This window comes from Notamacropus eugenii, chromosome 6, assembly GCF_028372415.1.
Source record: "Notamacropus eugenii isolate mMacEug1 chromosome 6, mMacEug1.pri_v2, whole genome shotgun sequence".
Taxonomy (NCBI): domain Eukaryota; kingdom Metazoa; phylum Chordata; class Mammalia; order Diprotodontia; family Macropodidae; genus Notamacropus; species Notamacropus eugenii.
In genome coordinates, this window is record NC_092877.1 from 365,466,807 (window position 1) to 365,483,525 (window position 16,719).

The following is a 16,719-nucleotide window of genomic DNA, read 5'->3' on the forward strand; positions in this document are numbered from 1 at the left end:
AGCCTGAAGACACTCCTCCCTCCATATCATTCGATCTACTTTGTATTAGAGGTAGTTAGCCCCTTCACTGCCCTTCTTGGTCCAAGGACCAGGTTTTATACAGCTTTGCATCTTCACTGTGTCCTACAAATATTTAAGAATATTTACTGAATGAATGAATTGATCAACCAACAATTTTGTGCTCCACAAAAATCACTGGGCAGGCCCTGTAAGGGATGTAAAAATGCAGAAAGCAAGATCTTAGTCCTGAAGACATGACAAATCTTATACCTGATGACTTAACTCCCCCTCCAACCACTTTGCATTCATTTATAAAGACATACCACAGGCTCACCCAATCTCAGACTTCCAGTGGTCTATGAAATGGCCTTTGAGTCTGGTAAAAAGTCAAAAGGCCTTCGAATCCTAGGCCCACATTTCCTAAACCCTTCTGCAATGAGCTAGAACTGGTGCCAAGCAGAGGCTGTCTTCCCCTTCCATATCCCAGGCTGCCCAGATCCCACCCCCAATCCTTCTAACAATAAACCCTTTCCTCTTCCTTCCTGGCTGAATGGTATTGTCCCCCACATCACTCCCTTTCCAGAAGGAACCCAGAATCCCCATCCCACTCTAACCCTTCCCTACTTTCCAATGGCAGGAGGCCAATCCTCTGCATGCTTGGGTCCTGCAGGGGGCGGATGCCTAGGCATGCTCTAAGAACTCTTGGGCCCTCTCATTTGCCTCTCCATCGCACTCATCACACCAATAGAACCTCTGGGTTGTTCTTACTACCCTTCAGCTGAACACCCCCCCCCTCCCAAAGAGTTGTGTTCCTCAGTAGAATGTGAATTCCTTAAGAACAGAGACTGTCTCCTTTTTTCCATTTGTATTCCCAGTTCTTATGAATGCTTTAAATGTTTCCTTTGCTGAAAATTCTCCCCAGGTCTAAAAACACTAATGCTTTAGGTTGACTATTTTAAAAAGATTTTTAGATTTTTAAATTTTTTTGTTTTAAAATTAATGAGTAATTTGCCTGGCATCTGCTTGGTACATCAGATTCAAAGTATCCCTTCCTTTTACAATTTATTTTATATTCATCAATTAAAAATATTCAAGGTGTTTTTTTTTAAAAATATGTAGATGTTTTCCCTCAGTGAAGCAGAGATTCCATTTTGAGGTGCCTCAGGTTTTTTTGCTGTTGTTGAACATGTGGAACATCACTGGCACTGCCAACTGCTTTCTGGACATATAGAAAGCATTTAATAAATCCTTTTTCAAGAGGCTCAATTTGCTTTGAGCCCATTTTAAATTGTGCTCCTTTTTGGGCTAGGTCTTATAGGCAATGTTTAATCTTTCAGGAACTGGGAGGGCAAGAAATATCCTCTTGTGGATCTCTTAAGTTTTACTAATTAAATATTTTAGAACATAAAGATGTGCTAAGACAAATAATCAGACATACACATATAATAGATTTAGTACAATGGGAAAAAATCCTGGATTTGGAATTGAGGCATGTGGGCCTGAAAGTTGACCTACTACAGATTTGCTGTGTGACCTCAGTTTCTTTAACTGTAAAAAGGGGGTGGGAGTGGACTACATGATTTTTGATGCCCCAAGCTGCTCTAAATCTGATCCCAGTAAAAGAGATGCGTAAAGCCAAACCCCACAACAGACCATTTGCCATTTGTCACATTCTAGGGGTGGAGCTCTTACATCCACAGGCATGTTCATATCACCTGAGATACAACAAAGTAACACAAGCCAAAGGTTACCTTGGAAAATAATATATAAAATATTTTTATCGTGAGTGTTAATAACTGCTGGCTTCCTGGGGGACTTGAGAAACTTTTGCCTTAAAGAGAGACGTTCTCCCTTTATTTATCATCATTTGAGTGTGGGTCACAAATTCCTGTAGAAGACAGCTCTTAAAATGAACTTCCCCAGTCAGAGCATGTTGGGTTTGAAGCTAGGAGACTTGAGTTTAAGCCTCCATTCTGTTACTTAAAAAACGTTCTAGGTCTCAGTTTCCTCATCTGCCAAATGAGAATAATGATACTGAGACTACAACTTGATTGAGACAGAAGAACTGGAAATACGCTGGAAAGAAATGCGAATTATTGATACTAATATTAATGAAAGTATTTTTATTTTCAAACCAAGGGACTTGGCAGTCTTTTATTTTTAGAAAGATTAAAGTCCACCTCAAAACCATCGGATGCAACGTACATCAATCAAGCACCTGCTGAGTTAAACATGGTAGAATTCAAAGACAAAACAAAAACGGTTACTGTCCTCAAGGAGCTGATAGTCTACTGGGTGAGAATCAATATGGAAATAGATAATATATGGATAATAATTAGAGGAGGGATAGCTAGAGTGCTTTTCATTTGGGGGAGGATGAAGAATGCATTGTCGCATTCCCAGAGGAGTGGACACATGAGTTGAGTCTTGATAGAAGCTAAGGATTCTGAGAAGGAGGTGAAGGCTTGGGAGGGAGGGAGTGTCTCTGCAACAAAACAGAGTTAAGAGTTGGAAAGCAGAGGTGAGGCAGTGGCCAGTTTCACTGGAATGCAGAGTTCAGAAAGGGGAATAAGGTAAAACCAGGAGGGTTTCTGAAAGGCATTGAACTGCTGATCTCCCAGCAGACTAAGGCAACTTCACCTGGCCTCACTCTCTCCCCTTCAAGCTAAAGGCTTAGGAAAACAGTCCTTCCCCAAACCTGGTTTGGCCTCTGGTTTGACTGGAAGGCCTGGAGTTTTGAGATGAATTTGTATTTTCCTTCAAGGCTAATAAGCTACACCCCCAACTCTGCTCCATGTACCCAAACAGCAGAGTGGTTATTAAAACAAACTCCCCTTGCATGACAGTTCTAACTACAGAACATCATTAAGATGCAGAATCCAACATCAGTTCTCTTCGTAATGACCCACTTACGCATTTATTTTTCTTGGGAAGGGTAGAGCGGCACTATTAAAGGGACCGTGCTAATGGCCAAGCTGGAGTTCTTTAAGACCAAAGCCATTATGATGGTCTAATCACTTCCCGTCACTCAGCCCCACTGCCCCAGAAGAACAATGGGCAGGCGCTCCCACTAACCCCACAACTCCCAGTGGTGGGTCTGGAGGAACCACCATTGCCATTAGGACATTACAAATCAATAAATCAACTCAACCAGCATTTATTTACTAAGAACTATGCCAAGCACTGTGCTGGGCAGAGGGGACTGAAAGGAGAAACAGACCTTGTCTTCAAGGGTTGTGTGGTATAATGGTGAGTACAATCTCATTACTGAGGCTTGTGACCTTAGGCAATTCACTTAAATCTCCCTGGGCCTTAGTTTCCTCATCTGTAAAATGGGTGGCCTCTGAAGACTATTTCAGCTCTTAAGTTATCATCTTCCAAAATGGAAACAATGATGCTAAACCAGCATCAATGTTTTTAAAAACGAGCAACTACACATTTCTGTAATGCTTCAAGGGTTACAAAAGGTTTTATTCTTAACAGCTTTGTGAGGTAGGCTGTATTATGACTCCTATTTTATTGATAAGGAAACTGAGTTCAGAGACATTAAGGGACTTGAGCACAGTCACAGAATGACTAGGTGGTAGTGCCAGAATTGGAACCTGGATCTTTCCTGATTTTCAAACCAACGTTCTTCTCTATTACATGACCCCTACCTAATGCAAATGGGAAGAGATATAATAATTCCAGGCATGTCGGCCTCACCCTCTTTGGGGAGCCCTCTCACTCCCATCCTAGCCAAATAATGCATGAAAAATGTAACTTAACCTGACAAAGTCTCAAATGTTAGAACCATCCCTCCTACAAGGAACAGCTCTCTGCATCTCTAAGATCTCCACAGAGGGGAGGTCTCCCTACCACACATCTTGTCAAACATCCCTCCTGCACCTGAAACCCCATCTCCTGAGAGAAACACCTGCTCGTCTCAAGTAACAGGTCCCACAGAAGACAGCACAGCCCAAGTTATGGAATTACACACTTTGGGTCTGGGTAACGCTCTGTCAACTGAAATCATACCCCCACCAATCAACTGCCAGCACCCTCCTGGCAGTTCGGCCAGCTGTTTAATGCCACCATTAGAAAAATAAAAATAAAAACCCAGCTTTCGCTTGTTATTTTTAATCACTGCACTGTTTAGGCTACCGTAAGAATCCAGGAAATCCAGAAGGAATGGCCAAGAACGGAGCTTTACAAAACAGACTGAATCTAACTAGTTTCAGAACTCCACACATCAAGCTAACATGGGCACCAGCCGTGAATCTAGTAAAAAAGGGAGGGGGGAGCTAGTTTGTGGAGGGCTCCGAAGCCTGGGATTTTTCCTGCTACGTTTATTCCCGTTTCAAGGCGACATCCTTGTTTAAAAAATAAAAAGGACCCAGAAAAACACACAGATGCAACTTGAGACAAGTCCAAGAACACAATGCAAAGCAGGGATCATTTTGTAAATGCCTAGTTTCGATGATTGGCCCCTCTCCCTGTAATTAGCAAAGGTTTGACTAAAAACGTGGGGGGTGGCCCCATTCCCACACTGAACCCAGGAAGGAAGGCCATACATTTGGCGTTATATAATGTTGAACAGAATATTTTTTTCTCCCTGAAATTCAATTACATTTAAGCCCCCCTCCTCCCCAGGCACACAGAATGTGCAGAAACCGATTACCTCCATGGCTTTCCCCCACACTTTAAAGGCCAAGGAAGCAGTATTTTCTGCTACATTACTCCCAGAAAACCTAATTACAATTCAGAGGTTGTTATGCCAGAAAGGAGGAAGCAGAGGGCTGCAAAATCCCTAGGAAAACAGCGAAAAAGGGGCAACCTGCTGCTCTGGAAAAGGCAGGCAGGCCTCTGCTCCCAGAGGATGCTCGGCCTCTTACCTGGTACGAGCAGTTTTCCTGGTGTACCATCTCAGCGCATCATAGAGGGCAGATGCCAAGGCGGAGGAAAGGGTTCGGAGGCTGGCAAGCGAGTGGGCGCGCTGAGCATCCGCTGGAGGAGAGGGCAGCGCAGAGGGAGCGAGCCTTCCGTGCCCGCAGGCTAAGATGGAAGCTGCCCGTGCTGCTGAGCCGCCGCAATGGTCCTGGAGCCTGCCTTCCCCGGCAGCCCAGCCCGAGCCGAGCAGAGCGCAGCGCAGCGCAGCGCAGCCCAGCCCAGGCACTCTCCCCGAGAGAGCAGCAGCGAGGCTTTAATAACAGGAGCCAGGGCTGTGCTGGGGGAGGGGGCTCACTCATCACTGGCACAATCAGCCAATTATATTATAGGCACAAAGAAAGGCTCAGGGCCCGGCCGCTGTGACCTTCGGGAGCTTTACCAAGGCAGCCAACTAAGGGGGAAATGTGCTAGTCCTGGTTAGAAGGGAAAAAGGCCAGATCGGACAGATCCATAGGCACCGCCCTGTTGGCACTGACCATCCTGACCTCCGCTGTCCTCCTATAGGGATCCATAAAATGTCATTCAGAAAAAGATGCCTCAAAATTTTTTTTTTTAAGTTTTAGCAAATGGGAAAAAAAATCCAATCTGGATTTGGTCCCGCAGAGATAAGTATTATGGGTAGCGGTGTTTTAAAAACTGCCATAAGCTCTTTCAAAGCCAAGAGCTATGATATGTCTGTACTCATAAAATACTATTTTGCAATTTATTAAATTTCTGCTTGCATTTGGGCTTTTGTTTTTATAACAGTAAATAGCTACTGGGCTTTCCTTACCCAAATTACAGTGGTAATTATTCCATTGGATGAAAATAACTGTAGCTCGTTCATTTTTCAATATGCAAATTCTTTTAACTCAAGCTTGGGGGCACCGCAGCTTTTTTGATCTATGTTTGCTCATTTGGAAACTGGAAAATGCCAAAGAGGAACCATGTTTCTCTGGACTTTGAAATGGCTAACAGTTATGCTAAAAGGCTCTGATAAAAGAAAGCCTGGACATTGGGAGCCAGTAAATAAGGCAGAGAGACCTGGGCCTTTCCCCAGAGCACTGAATTTAGAGGGAACTCACCGAATTTGCCATCTTTCCATAGCTAGAAACAATAGGTCTTGGCATCTAGTTAACAAGAGTAATTAGTAAAGGTAGGAAGTCCCTCCCCTACTCTGCCCTGCCCTCCTCACTGGTCTCTAATTCTCCCTGCAAAACATGTGATATCATGATCCAGACAGATATAAAAAAACAGTACAAGTGTTTCACATTTCCGCAATACATCTGTGCAAATATACACTAGCGTTGACTCCCCACCACCTCTATAAGGAGATAAATATCTAAAATATTTTAATCCCATTTCTTTGATATAGAAAACAGACTTAAAATTTTCTGGGGCTGAGAAAAGAACAGTTAGGTGATATTTTTTCTTGAAAAATGAAGGTAAATTAAATAGAAAATTCTTCAACTTTCTCACAGTACCAAAGACATTTCCTTAGTTGAACTTTATTTATAGCATTTGACCCACAGTAGGTGTTCAGTTTTTGTGGACTGATTGGTTAATAGATTCCACCTCCTCCTCCCCCATTCTTCAAAAGAGATATTCTCCATAGGTGTCTTACTGAAGAAAAACGTCCATTCCCAATCTTACTATGAAGGTAAACCAAAGGATTGGAAAAGGTCATGCCTTCCTCAGTTAGCTACTGGTGGAGACAAAACTCTGTCTCTACAATAAAATCAGCATGTTTGATGAGTTTCCATATCAAGACCAATCTGGTGGATTGGTATGAACTCACACACTAGGACTTTTTAATGTATTCTTAATTTTAAAACAATTTTCTAAGTTTCCCTGACAGGAAACAGAAATTTGCAGCCCAAAATATTGAAATTTGTGTGGAGATGAAGACACAGATACTCCAAGCAGCCAGTGCTCAAATAAATTAGTAAACCTTTTTTTGGTGCATTTGTGTCTCCATTCTGATTTTTAATATTTCACCTGCGTTTGGCCACAGCTCACCACCGACTGCTGGCCAGTGAAGAGGCCTTAAAATGAGCCTGGGAAAGGAAGAAATCCTTTTCTTACAAGATGTCCCAAATGGTCCCCACCCAGAAAATCTGCCCCTCCCCAAACAATCCTACAGACATTCTTGGCCCATCTTCCTCCATGCCCACATATGTCTCTTTCTGTTAGCAATCCTGCCAGCTGCAAGAGGGCACAGAGAGGGGAAAAAAGAGAATATCAGATGAGTGACAGGTGGAAAACAAGGGGAACTGAGATGCTGATTCAATTCCACAAACATTTATTAGGTTCCCACAGTGGTCAAGGCATGCTCTGAAGGCAATCATGACTCAGTGAGAGGATGCTGGTCTCAGAGGCCCCAGGAAGACATCGGTTCAGGATTTCTCTCTGATACATACTGGCTGTATGACGTTGGACAAGTCATATAATCTCTGGGTGCCCCAGACAACTCTCCAAGACTCTGCTACCGAGCAAGTGCAAGTTCCATTCCTGTAGGGAATTAACTCACAGGGAGTTCCCTGGACAGATGAAATCACAAATACCGTCCAAAAATAAGTTAGGATATTGGGCCATTTGTAGGGTATGCATAGATGAAATCAGGTATAGAAGATGTGTCTGGAGAATGTGCTTGCCATACCTGCTTCCACCAATACCAACTGTCAACCAGTTGCCTTACATAGGCACCCAAGTCCAAGAGACCCCTCCCTGCCTCCTTTCAGTTCTCCTTCTGGTCCAACCCCTGGAGTCCTAGTCCTGGAAAACAACCCTTGTAGGGATGTGACCTGGGCTCCCTTCCTTCAGTCAAATGACCAACCAGCATTTATTAATTAAGTACCTACTATGTGCCAGGCACAGTGCTAATTGCTGGGGATACAAAGAGAGGCAAAAGGCAGCCCCTGCCCTCTGGGAGCCCTCCATGATCAGCCACTGCTACTGAAGGCCAGGAAAAAAAATGTCCTCATTAACAAAGTCCTTGGCACTGTCAGATGGCTCAGCTGATAGAGTCTAATCAGCAGAAGTGACAATAATGAAGATGTATTACCAACTGATTTGTCACTGACCTCTGAGGACCACTGTGGCCTTCCCATTTGATTTACTGGTGGAACTCTCTCTCTCCTCCTCCCCTCTTTGTTTGTACATTTATACGCATATAACATATATAAATATATGTATATACACACATATGTATGCATATATACACACATAATATATTATAAACACACATATCTGTATGTATACATGTGCATGTACAAAATCTGTTTATACAAGATGCATGGATACATGTATACAATGTATACAAACACACATGTATGTGTGCATGTCTATATACATACATGATCACATTTGTGTTTGTGTCATCTCTGCCATTAGAATGTGAAATTCTTGAGAGCATGGAGTTTAAAAAATATACCTCTAGTGCTAAAAAAATGCTTTTTAATTCATCCATCCAGCCATTCACACACTCATAGTACTTGACTTCAATGAACTTGAAGGGACTACAATTATTAAAGAAAAAAGAGACCCTCCACCATCCCATCTTTCCAACTAGATGAATGGCGGTCTATGGTCCCTTTCTATTTTGATGGGGACTAGACCTGCCATTTTATTAATTCAAAGAATTCCTGGGTAAGAAAATTACTTCTCCCAATGATGAATGACACCTTCTCAGTCATTTTTAGTCTTAGGGAACTGCCTAGATGGAGCACTGAGAGAGGGTATGTGACTTGCCCAGGGTCAAATAGCCATCAGGGTCAGAGGTAAGACATGGGGCTTTCTGACTCCACAGCTGACTCACTCTCTACATGACATGCTGTTTCTACTTGAACACCTTAATGCCTGGGTTCTAGGCTAAGAAATTCTAAGTGTTTCTAAGAACAGCAGTTTAAAGAAGGGAAGCAGCCCATTCTTATGGTGCATAAGAAATGACTCAGGATCATGAGAGTTGGACGGGACCTCCAAAGTCATGTAGCCTTGATCTCTCGTTCTACAGATGGGGAAGCTGAGGCCCTTAGAGGTGAAGGAAGTAAATAGTAGAAGGAGGGTTTGAACGGGGGCACTCAATACTTAATACAGGTACTACCATTGTTTATGCAGGCTCCAACGCCTGCACATGCCAGTAGATAGTCTTCATGAGTTGCTATAGCTGAAAAAGGCCATCACTTGGTGTCTACCCTTGGAGTGATGAACCTCTCCAGTCCTAATGAGGTACACCCATGGTCTGGTTCTGGGCCAGTATCTTCAGGTTGGCAGGACCTACCAGAGTTGCTCTTGTGTTGGCATCACCTTGGTGAAATCTCATATCACCCTTACACTATGTCAAGATACCAGAAGTGGTCTTTAATGAATGAAATGCAGTAAAAATTCCTTGATTGATACATATGGCACAATTCTCAAACTCCTTAGATCTTCACCTTCAAAATCTATCCAAGGGTCACTCAGTTCACCAAAGATTAAACTCTGTGGCTTTAGTCCCACCAGCACAGAGTACTAGACTTGCATTCACAAGATACTGGATTCAAATCCTGCTCCAGACGGGGATTAACTTTGTTATTCTGAGCAAGTCACCATCTCTGTAGGCCTTAGGCTTCTCATGCAAGAGGGTTGGAGTTAGGGCCTCTGAGGAGCTGTTTCTAATTTTGTGGTCCTGAGATCTATGAACATGGACTGTATTATGTAAGTGATTTTAAAATTTTTTAAAAATCATCATTTTTATTGTTATTTTTTTTTTTAAAAAATACCTTGTTATCATATTCCCATAAGCTGTTCCCACTAACAAACCCTTCTTTTTAACAAAATGTGAAGGGAAGTGGACAGTATTGCTTCCTGTAGAGGTAGATGTGCCCTCTGGCTCCCTCCTTTGGGGATATGTGTGGCCTCTTTCTAAAGGACATCCAGGGACCAGCCAGTCCTAAATGGTTCCTTGCTCCCTGCATTGAAGGCTGTCTATGTCTTTTAACAAGGGGCCAGGGCTTGATGCTTGCCTGGCTCTATGGAAAATGTCCCAGTCAGCTTCCTCTTCAAAAGAAAAGTCTTGCCTGACCATGTGTATAGCGTTCCCACATTCATAGACTCCTACCCTTCTGAGAAGAGGGAAGAGGGAAAGAAGCTTCTCCAAGAGGCTCTCTGCCCCCAACCCCACTGAAGGAGGAGGACACTTGAATATATTACATAAGTTCTTGAAGACATTTATCATGAGTCACTGCCATGAGCCTCAATGTTCCCCCACTGTTCACACTTGCTAGTCTATGAATAGTGGAGGTGACTCAGAAACTGCTTGGGAGAGAACAGATTTCTGAAGATTGTAGCCCAAATCTTGTTAAAAAAACACTTCAAGGTGTAAACAAGTTTAAAAAAAGAAGATCTCAAACTTCCTTCCTTTTATAGTCATTCATCGAAAAGGACTTTGTACATAACTTACCCTGTGGTTTGCTAATAGTGCAGAAAACTTTGGAAGGGAAGCCAGATGTTGGAAGATTATTTAAGCTGGAAATACTTCCCAAAGTAACACTAGACAGTATTTTTAACTAAGTGAAACATATCAACGAAATTTTACTTTGGATGTTCAAGAACAAACTTCAACAAGTATTTGCGTGAGTTTTTTTTTTTTTTTTTTTTTTACAGCCACCTTCCCTTTGAGGCAATGTGGAAGGACAGAATTTTAGAGCTGGGAGAGACCAATGAGCTTGTTTGGTTCAAATTTCTTATTTCACAGATGGAAAAGATAATAAAATGACTTGCTTAATTCTTTGAAAAAAGTTTTTATTGTTATTTTGTCTTTTTATAACCCCTCACTTCCAAATATATCCTTCCCATCTTATGAGCCAACCTTTGCAACAAAGAAAAAAAGTGGAAAACAAAACAAAACGAAACCCAGTCCTGGCAAACAAGCCATCACCAAAACTGAAGCTGACAATATAATCTCCCACCCTGACAAAGAAGGGAGGGGCCTACATTTTCTCAACTCTTTTTCACAATCAGGCTTGGTCATTAAAATTACTGAAGCATTCAGGTTTGTGTTCTTTTCACTTACATTATTGCAGTCACTGCATATATTCTTTTCCTGGCTTTGCTTATTGATTTTGCATCAGATCATATAAGTCTTCCAATACTTTTCTGAATTCCTCAAGTTTATCATTTATTACAGCAAAGTAAAATATTGCATTACGTTCATGCAATATGACTTGTTTAGCCATTTTCCAAACAATGGACAGCTACTCTGTTTCCAGGTCTTTGTGACTGCAAGAAAGTGTTAGTTTATGTGAGGCCTTTCTGTCTTTGACCACCTTGGGGTATATACTGAATAGCGGGATATCTCTCAGATCAACTCTCTAAATAGTGGGATATTCACACTTACTGTTTACTTATCTGTGTTCATGTTATTCCATTGGAATGTAAGCTCTTTAATTAAGAGAAAGAAGCATTTAATTTTGTCTTTTCATTCCCACTTCCTGGCCCATACTGAATACTTTATAAATACTTTTGAAGATCACATGACCAGCAAGATGGCATATTAATCATTTTCTACAAGTCTCTTTAACCCCTCCCTCAAAGTAAACAATTATGAACCAAATGTAGTGTTATTATAAGTCAATCCACAGGAGAAGGTAGAACTCTTTGGGAAGATTAAAAAACTTATAATAATGATAATAACAAGCATTTATACAGTGCTCTAAGGTTTGTAATGTGTTTAAGATTTAATACGTGTTATATCATTTGATCCTTACAATACCCCTGTGAAGGAAGTGATTATTCCCATTTTACAGATGGAGAACTGAGGTCATGTATGCAGTCAGATACTCCACTAAATGGAGTGAGTGGCCTCTCTCAGGCTACTCCTCACCAACCTCCCCATGGCCTACCCTACCCACCCTGGGTGGTGAGCACAAGTAATCCCTCAAGCTTGTGCTGGGTGGCCCAGATCTTGGGTGGACTTCTAAGAAAACATGGGACAATAATAAGAAACTCCAAAAAGAGTCAAAAGAGAAATAAAATTAATCAGAAATGCTTATTGAATTAAATTAAATTCAGGTGGAGGCATCCAGTAGGCAGTTGGAAAGCTAAGACTGAAGCTTTGAGTGAAGACTGGGCCAGAGATAGAGATCTGGGTCATGTGAATGGCGTTAATCATTGAAACAGAGCAGTAGAAAAGATCCCCAATGGTCAGTGTGCATAGAGAGTGGACAGAAACCTGGAGGGTACCTGTACTCTTGATGAGGGAGGTGGATGGCAGACCAGCAAAAGAGGTGGGGGTGGTCAGAGAATCCTAGAAGCACAATCTTCTGGAAATGAAGGGGGCAGACAGTGTCTAGAGTGGGGTGGTGGTGAACAACAGTATTCTGGCCTCACTGCTCCATCAGCCAGGCTAAGGAAGACAGACTACTAGGCAAATAGATCCACAATGTCCTTGATGTGGGTAATTTTCTGATAATGCAGACTACAACTGGTTCATGCCTGCCTACTCTACTCAACTCTAGACTATCTGAGGCATGGGAGGGTGAGAGCAGGAAAATTGAGGTCATTAGATTTGGTGACAAAGCATTAGTCAGTGACCTCAGAGGGAGTTATTTCAGCGAGGTGATGGTGATGGACGCCAGATTTCGAGGGAGTGAGGAATGAGTGGGTGTGAGGAGCTGGATGGCAGTGAGTGGAGCCAAATGTCAAAGGCAGACAGGGCATCAGTTTTAGAGGGCAAAAGGGTCAAGCAAAGGCTATTTTTTTTAAAGGATGGGGGGACCTAGACATATCTGTTGACTGAAGGAAGAGAGTGGTAATGACCGATGAAGCAAAGTTAAGGGGGAAAGGAGAGGACACCAAAAATTTCAGTGGACGGATTCCTAGTGTGATGTCACCAAGGATCCCTTCTCAGAATAATGATTCTAGGCATAAAATCAAATACACAAGATTGCAAAGGGAATACATATATTAAAATATGGTTTCCAAGATATATTTTTAAAATAGGTTCATCAATCCAGGTAAAGAATCTTTGACTTAGAGGGAGTCTCTGAGTGACAGCAGATCAATCTTTGGGTCCCAGAAGAGACTTTCCCACAATTTTTGTCTATCCATAGAAGATTCTGGGATCTTCTGGTAGTCGAGACCATAGCTAGGCCAGCCAGCCAAGGTGCAGGGTCCAGCAGAGAGAAGGAGATGAGGGACTATATCTTCAGTCTTCCTCCAGGGCATTCACGCTAGAAGGGACCAAACCAATCTTCCCTCGAGGGTTGGCCTCTCAAGTGAGCCCAATGAGGTATACCCATTCTCAAATCTCTCAGGGAAACACTGGTTATAGGAGATGAAAGGGACCGTGGGGATAATCTAGTCACTTTAGAGAGGAGGAAATTAAACCTGGGGGAGGTAACCTAAGTTCATCTTTCCATTTGCTTGCTAATGATAGACATTTCTTTAATAGGGACTAAGTCCTTGCTTCCACAATTCAGACTTGGGACAAACTAAGAGCTCTCAGGGGACTCTGGCATGCCTAGCTCACTCCCCACCCCCACATACACACAAGGAAGATGGGGTTGAGAACAAATTTCTTCACTTATAATGAAACTCATTCACCTTAAAGCTCAATCGGTCAATCACCCAGCAATCTACATGACACCTCTCAGAGCCCTTCCTGTTTTGACAGGAGCAAGAGAGAGCAACAATTTCCATTCATATAGCACTTTAAGGTTTACAAGCACTTTACAGGCATTAGCTCATTTGATAGTCACAACAGCCTTGTAAAATATTCTCTCCTTTTTCCCATTTTACAGAGGTGGAAACTGAGGCCCCCAAAGGTTAAGTAGCTTGTCCATGGTCAACAACCAATAAGTGTCTGAGCCCACCTTGTTGTCTACCTAAGCAAAAAGGCAGTAGATAGTAAAGAGAAGGAAACTGGGTATGTTGGAATGCTCAGTGGCACATTATGTAATCATTTCTTATGAAACAGATAGGTGGTGCTGCGAATAAAGCAATAAACCTGGAGTTGGGAAGGCCTGAGTTCAAATCTAGCTGTGGAGTCACTTAATCTCAGACTACCTAAGTTATCTCCTTTGTTAAATGGAAGTAACAACAGCAGGTGACAAAAAATGAGGTAACATTTGTAGAGCACTTTCAAAGTTTAAAATGCTATCTAAACGCTAGCAGTAATAATATCTATATCATATTCCATGATATCATAACATTGGGGCAGCTAGAGGGTACAGTGGATAAAGCACCAGACCTAGAGTTGGTAAGGTCTGAGTTCAAGTCTGGCCTCAGACACTCACTAGCTGTGTGACTCTTCACAAGTCACTTAACTTTGTCTCAGTTTCCTCATCTGTAAAATGATCTGGAAAAGGAAATGGCAAACCACTCCAGTATCTTTGCCAGGAAAGCCCCACATAGGGTCAAGATTCTGATACAAATGAAATGACTGAATGACAAACAAAATGAAAATGTTAATATATAATCTATTAAGACATTTTAAATATTAATATTGTTATTATTATTATCCCTGACCACTGTAGATTGTGACAATTAAAAGGTTTGAGAGACATAGTTTCAGGATAATTTAATCGTTTTATTAATAAGGCCAGCAGGTTATTCATAAAAGGATGGTCATTTGGCCATCTCTCTCAGACCAAAGACCCCTAATGGTGGTAGGGTCACAGTTAATATGCCCGTTGAAGAGGAGGTATTCCTGAGGGGATATCGGTTATTGAAGCAATTATTGGTTAACAAGAAGTCAGGTGTGGGCTATAGTATAAGGAAAGTCTTGGGGGTAGGTGACTTAGGTCACTCAAATCTTGGTCAAAGAGACATCAATTTTCATATCACCTGTCCTGAAAATAGGAATAATCGACCTTTCCCCAGACCTGCCAGAGCAAACGCAAGGTACAGGAACACACCCATTAGCCTAAATTTAGAATTCCTCCTACTGTCAGATTAGATCTTGGCCTATGTAAATCTCTAAGAGAGATTTTCCATATTGGTTGGTTTCTGGATGAGGAAGTAGAAAAGGGAAAAAAAACCTTGGTCCTCAATGAGTCATTAAATAGAAGGGAGAAATATTCATTTTTCACAAGATTAGCTATTAATAGTATTATGTACTATTTAATAATAATAGTTACATTATTATTTATTTTGAAGCAGCTAGGTGGCACAGTAGATAGAGCACTGGACTTGGAGTCAGAAAGATTTGGATTCAAATCCAGCATTAGACATGGGTGACTGTGGGCAAGTCATTTGACCTCTGTTTGCCTCATTTTCCTCATCTGTAAAACGGGCATCATAATAGCCTACTGCTATCTACGGTTGTTGTGAGGATCAAATAAGATAATATTTGTAAAGTGATTTAAAAACCTTAAGTGATTATCAATATTATTATTAATATATTAATAGAGTACCCTCTTACATTTCTGCAATGTTCTTAACCTTATCAAAGCATTTTCACACTTTACTACTGACTCTCCAACTATCTTTTCCTTGCCAACCATCTCATTGTCCTACCCTGAGCTGTCTCCCTCCTTTCCTCCTGTTCCCTCACACACAATCTTGATTGAGGAATGCCCGCTCTCCTACCTCTTTTTATCCAGTTGCCTTACCACAGCACCTACTGTAGTTTCCTCCCCAATCCTCCATCCCCATACCCTTTCCCCTTTTAAAAAATTATTTCCAATTCTAGAAGCTTTGCCTCCCTTCACACCCCTTCAACGCTCATTGAGAAGACAAAAAAAAAGGCGATACCCATTATATATATGAAGTCATGCAAAACATATTTCCCCTTTAGCCATGTTGAAGAGAGGGGGAATGAAAAAAATAAAGAAAGATTTTTGGGATTTGTTTGTTTTTTAAGCTTGCTTCAATCTGCACTCATTCATCAGTTCTCTCTCTGGAGAAAGGAGCATTTTTTCATCATGGGTCATTGTACTGATCAGAGCAGCTAAGCCTTTCACAACTGATCAGTTACAATATGGCTGTTACTCAACCTCTCTGTTCTTCAGTTTCCTCACCAGGAAAATGGGCATAAGAATAGCACTTACCTGAATGGGTTGTTGCGAAGAGCAAATATGATAAGAGTTGTAAAGTACTTTGTATTATTGCTGCTTTTACTATTAGACTACGACTTTTAGCTTGGGTTCATGGAGCATCCAAAAGTTCAGGGTCATTCATTCATGCACCTCCAGGTTGAGCATTATTTTTCAAATTCAGATTCTGCCATTTTCTAATGTGGCCCTGACCTTACTGGACTTCAGTTTTCTCATCTGTATAATAATAGGACTCACACTCAAGCTTCCTTTCTCTATGGAATTCTCTAGATCCTAAATTATCTTACTTTCATTATATCCTTATCATGGAGGGGCAGCCCAGCTAACTGCCAGCCAGCTAAGTTTGATGGCAGCACAGAAGAAACACTGGCACTAGAATCAGATGACCTGGATTCAAGTCCCTGCCTAGTTCCTTACTAATTGAGTGACCTTGGTAAAGTCACTTAATTTCTGAGAGCCTGAATTTCCTTATTTTAAAGATAGAGATAAGATTATTTATATGGAAAAGCTCTCCAGGGATGCATTTATGGGAGGGATATAGGTGAAAATGTAGATCATGTTAAAACAAGAGAAATCAATTAAGATTTTTTAAAACAGTGCTTATTTTGAGAGTATCAAACAAGCTACTGGATGTCAACTGCGTATAGAGATATAGCATAGTGCTGCCTTTGGAGTCTTGGGTTCAAATGCTGAACATCACATAATGCCTGTCTAACCTTGGACAAATCACTTAAATTCTCTGGGCCTCAGTTCCCTTAACTTCAAACTGAGGTTG

General features: G+C 41.6%; 1 protein-coding gene across 6 annotated transcripts in view; it reads right to left on the reverse strand.

The window, feature by feature from the left end:
• SCHIP1 (schwannomin interacting protein 1) overlaps positions 1-16,719 on the reverse strand; it is a 200,360-nt gene that overhangs the window by 69,536 nt on the left and 114,105 nt on the right. The window contains exon 1 of one of the 6 annotated variants that reach the window (XM_072618621.1): positions 4,875-5,503. The exons of the other annotated variants lie outside the window; for them this stretch is intronic. Coding sequence (XP_072474722.1) covers positions 4,875-4,904 — 30 coding nt within the window. The 5' untranslated portion in view covers positions 4,905-5,503. Of the gene's footprint in view, positions 1-4,874; positions 5,504-16,719 lie in introns of those variants that run through there. 6 annotated transcript variants of the gene reach the window in all.